Source organism: Octopus bimaculoides, chromosome 1 (assembly GCF_001194135.2).
Source record: "Octopus bimaculoides isolate UCB-OBI-ISO-001 chromosome 1, ASM119413v2, whole genome shotgun sequence".
Taxonomy (NCBI): Eukaryota; Metazoa; Mollusca; class Cephalopoda; order Octopoda; family Octopodidae; genus Octopus; species Octopus bimaculoides.
Window position 1 is genome coordinate 89,572,174 of NC_068981.1, and position 3,607 is coordinate 89,575,780.

A 3,607-nucleotide genomic window follows, 5' to 3' on the forward strand; every position below is an offset into this window, starting at 1 on the left:
GTGTGTGTGTGTTTATGTATATTTGTGTATATGTATGTATATGCAAAAGTGTGTATATATGTATGTATTTATATTTATAACTTAACCTTATGAACTTTCTAAACTCTCTGACGAAGCCCAGAGACACACCCAAGTATCTTAATCTTATCTACAAAATACTTCAGTTCACTGAAGGGATGGAAGGAGAGTGGGGGTACTATGGCCCTTGGCTGAAACAGCTGTAAGAGACAATCCTACTTTCTATGCTCAACGTTATATATTTTAATAATTACGGGTATTTTTATATATTATATATGCAAAGCATGATATGTTATACATGTATGTATATTGTTATATTGTAATAAGTGTTTTTTAAAAAATAAATAAATAGACATTATATAATGTCTAAAAGTTGATGGGAAGGCGCAGGAGTGGCTGTGTGGTAAGTAGCTTGTTTACCAACCACATGGTTCCGGGTTCAGTCCCACTGTGTGGCATCTTGAGCAAGTGACTTCTACTATAGCCTCAGGCCGACCAAAGCCTTGTGAGTGGATTTGGTAGACGGAAACTGAAAGAAGCCAGTCGTATCTATGTATATATGTATATATATGTGTGTGTGTCTGTGTTTGTCCCCCCAACATCGCTTGACAACCGATGCTGGTGTGTTTACGTCACCGTAACTTAGCGGTTCGGCAAAGGCGAACGATATAATAAGTACTAGACTTACAAAGAATAAGTCCTGGGGTCAATATGTTCGACTAAAGGTGGTGCTCCAGCATGGCCGCAGTCAAATGACTCAAACAAGTAAAAGAGTAATACCACCTCTTGATCCCCTCCATTTTCTTATTGCTTATATACATATAATATATATATATATATATATATATATATATATATATATATATATATACATATATATATATATAAAGGTTATCTCTACAAGTCATTAATATATTTATATATACGGAAGTATTTATTAGGACTTTGGGTATATATTTAGTACAACGCTGATTAAAACACTTTCGCCGTTTAGACTACCTGATGTCATCCACAGTTTTGATGTAATCCCCCTGCTTTGTAAATGAGTAAAAATTATGAAATTTTAAACTTCTGTAACTTTTTAAAGATAATTTTCTGGAATAAAAGAATTATGCTCTGAGATTCAGCGTGAAAAATTACATTAATACATCAAATGTGAATTTTTTTACATAATTCTAAAATTTAAAAAAATTAAACCAAACAGAAAAGGTCCAATTAATCAATTAATTTAATATCAAATTTTATTATTTTCTATTTCAGATGTTAAGGTTCCTTGAAAAGAAACGTGCATTGATAGGCTTTTCCCTAATCGTCTTGTTGGTGTTGCTACGTTTGAAAGCAGACTCACACTCAAAAAAGTACCAAATAAACAGACAGAAAAGCCTAGTTAATAAGTCAGAAAAAAACAAGTTTTTATTAGTCCTTGCCACCACGTGGAACTTATCACCAGAAAAACTTGCAATTTATGAAAATACAGCCCAAATATGGAGGAGTTGGCCATTATTATTGCAACCTGTATTATATAGATCAGCAGTACCCAAGGATAATGTAAATAGAAGCCAGCTGGATATGTATTTAAAAAATAATTGGAAGATAAAGAACGTTCCAAAAGTAGCCTGCGGTCAAATACCAGTTTTAAAATCGATGATTCTTGAAGTTCGTGCCTCTTTTACTGATCCCGACTTTTATGGCTATGCAAATGCTGACATTCTTTTCGATCAGAGTCTTATCAGTACGCTAAAAACTATTAAGGAAAAGATACCACAAAATAAACCTATATTAATAGTTGGTCAGAGGATAAACGTTAATTTTACAAATCATACATACGTTGTGAATTCTCATAATGTTCGTAAGATAGCTAAAAGCGGAGATTTAATGACAGGCATAGCAGTGGATTACTTTATTACAAATCGACACTTTCCTTGGAATCAAATCTTTGATTTCGTTGTTGGACGTAGTAAATATGATAATTGGTTGATCTCTTTTGCAAATTCTCAAAATATGATAGTTATTGATGCTACAAAAACTCTAACTGCTGTTCATCAAACAACAACGGACGGTAATAATGCAGGATGGAAGCATCCTAATAAATACTGTAATGTTCATATCATCCAAGCTAATTCCCCAAAATTCAAAATGACTTGGGGTTCTACAGTTTGTGCCCCTTATTATACTAAAAGCAATCGAACAACAAATGAGATAGATATTCTATACAGAAAGACCTCTCGATCATGCAGACCTTAAATATATTAGTGCACCAGAATATTAATCATTGTATTTTGAAATATTCTTCCCAAAACAAAAGATATAGATATTTATTTAAAATTGGATTCGTAAATATCAGTTTTATTAAGGTATGTGTATATACGTGTATGTCTGTTTGTGTGTGCGTATTGTAATAAAGATAAAAAGAAAGGATAATCTGGATAATGCTACACATACACTACAATAATCTCATCGGTGGGATATCACTTAATCTAAAGAACTTCTTATAGAGTATTATCTGAGTTATGAAAACGAGTTACTGTATAATGTTACATGATCTCGCAAGTTATTATACAGGGTTGGCCAAAAGTCACCTGACAGTAAATCAAAACCAATTCAATCCAAGATTTCTTTATGTTTACCAACTGAATGAATTTAATAAAAGCGTCTAAATATGAAACATCATGCAAATAGTTCAAACTGAAGTCCTGCCTTAGCGATACATTTTTCCATTTGAATTAATACAGAATTACAGATAGTATTTATGGAATTTTGATTTACTATCGGGAGACTTTGGCCAACCATGTATACCAAACTATTCATTCGTTTTATCTTAATCACCGTTATTACTCCGATAAACATACCAATTACTCCTTGAATACTCTTTGATTTGCAGACTACGGGATGTCAAAGAAATATCTTATCAACTTGACCATTACCACTGGTAATTTTCCGTTTACACTCCCGAGCCAAAGCATATAGCGTGCTTCACTTTTGATTTGCCTTCATCAATTCTTTTGCTACCTTTATGTTTTATTATATATATATATATATATATATATATATATATATATAACAGTCAAATTAGCTAGTTAGAAAATCTATCTGCGCGATGAAAGCAGTAAGTATACTGAGAACTAATGTTTGTCGCCAAATTCAACACGGCTGTTCCGTAGGAACCGATGTCATGACCATTTTAACACCAAGAAGACGCCTCCTGCAGTTGGTTATTGGAAGCAATATGCACCCAATATATGTAGCAGGCAGGGGAAACTACCAGACCGTACGGTATCGAACTCTTTGGTTATTATCCGCTCAGTTGACGAAAATGAATAGTACTTGTACTTCAAAGGACAGACCTTGTCACATTCTGTGTCACGCGGAATCTCCATGGAAACTATATTAAGGGTACATATGTCTGCTGAGTGCTTAGCCATTTACACATTAATTTCAACTGGAACCCACATCCTCGTAACCACCGGGAGTGCCAGTATACGTACATATACACGCACATACACTCACACACAAACACGCACACGCACACACACTCTCACACAAACTCACACATACACACGCATATGTATGTGTATATATATATATATAT

The 3,607-nt window shown here is 33.7% G+C and overlaps 1 protein-coding gene across 2 annotated transcripts in view; it reads left to right on the plus strand.

Annotated features, from left to right (window-relative positions):
* Nucleotides 1-3,607, plus strand: part of LOC106874239 (uncharacterized) — a 37,884-nt gene that overhangs the window by 16,872 nt on the left and 17,405 nt on the right. Inside the window, exon 2 of one of the 2 annotated variants that reach the window (XR_008264197.1) lies at nucleotides 1,279-2,372. Coding sequence is in view for 1 of the 2 variants with exons in the window: in XM_052968155.1 (XP_052824115.1) it covers nucleotides 1,279-2,262 (984 nt within the window). In the remaining variant the exon portion in view is untranslated. Of the gene's footprint in view, nucleotides 1-1,278; nucleotides 2,883-3,607 lie in introns of those variants that run through there. The other variant, XM_052968155.1, reaches the window with a different exon arrangement.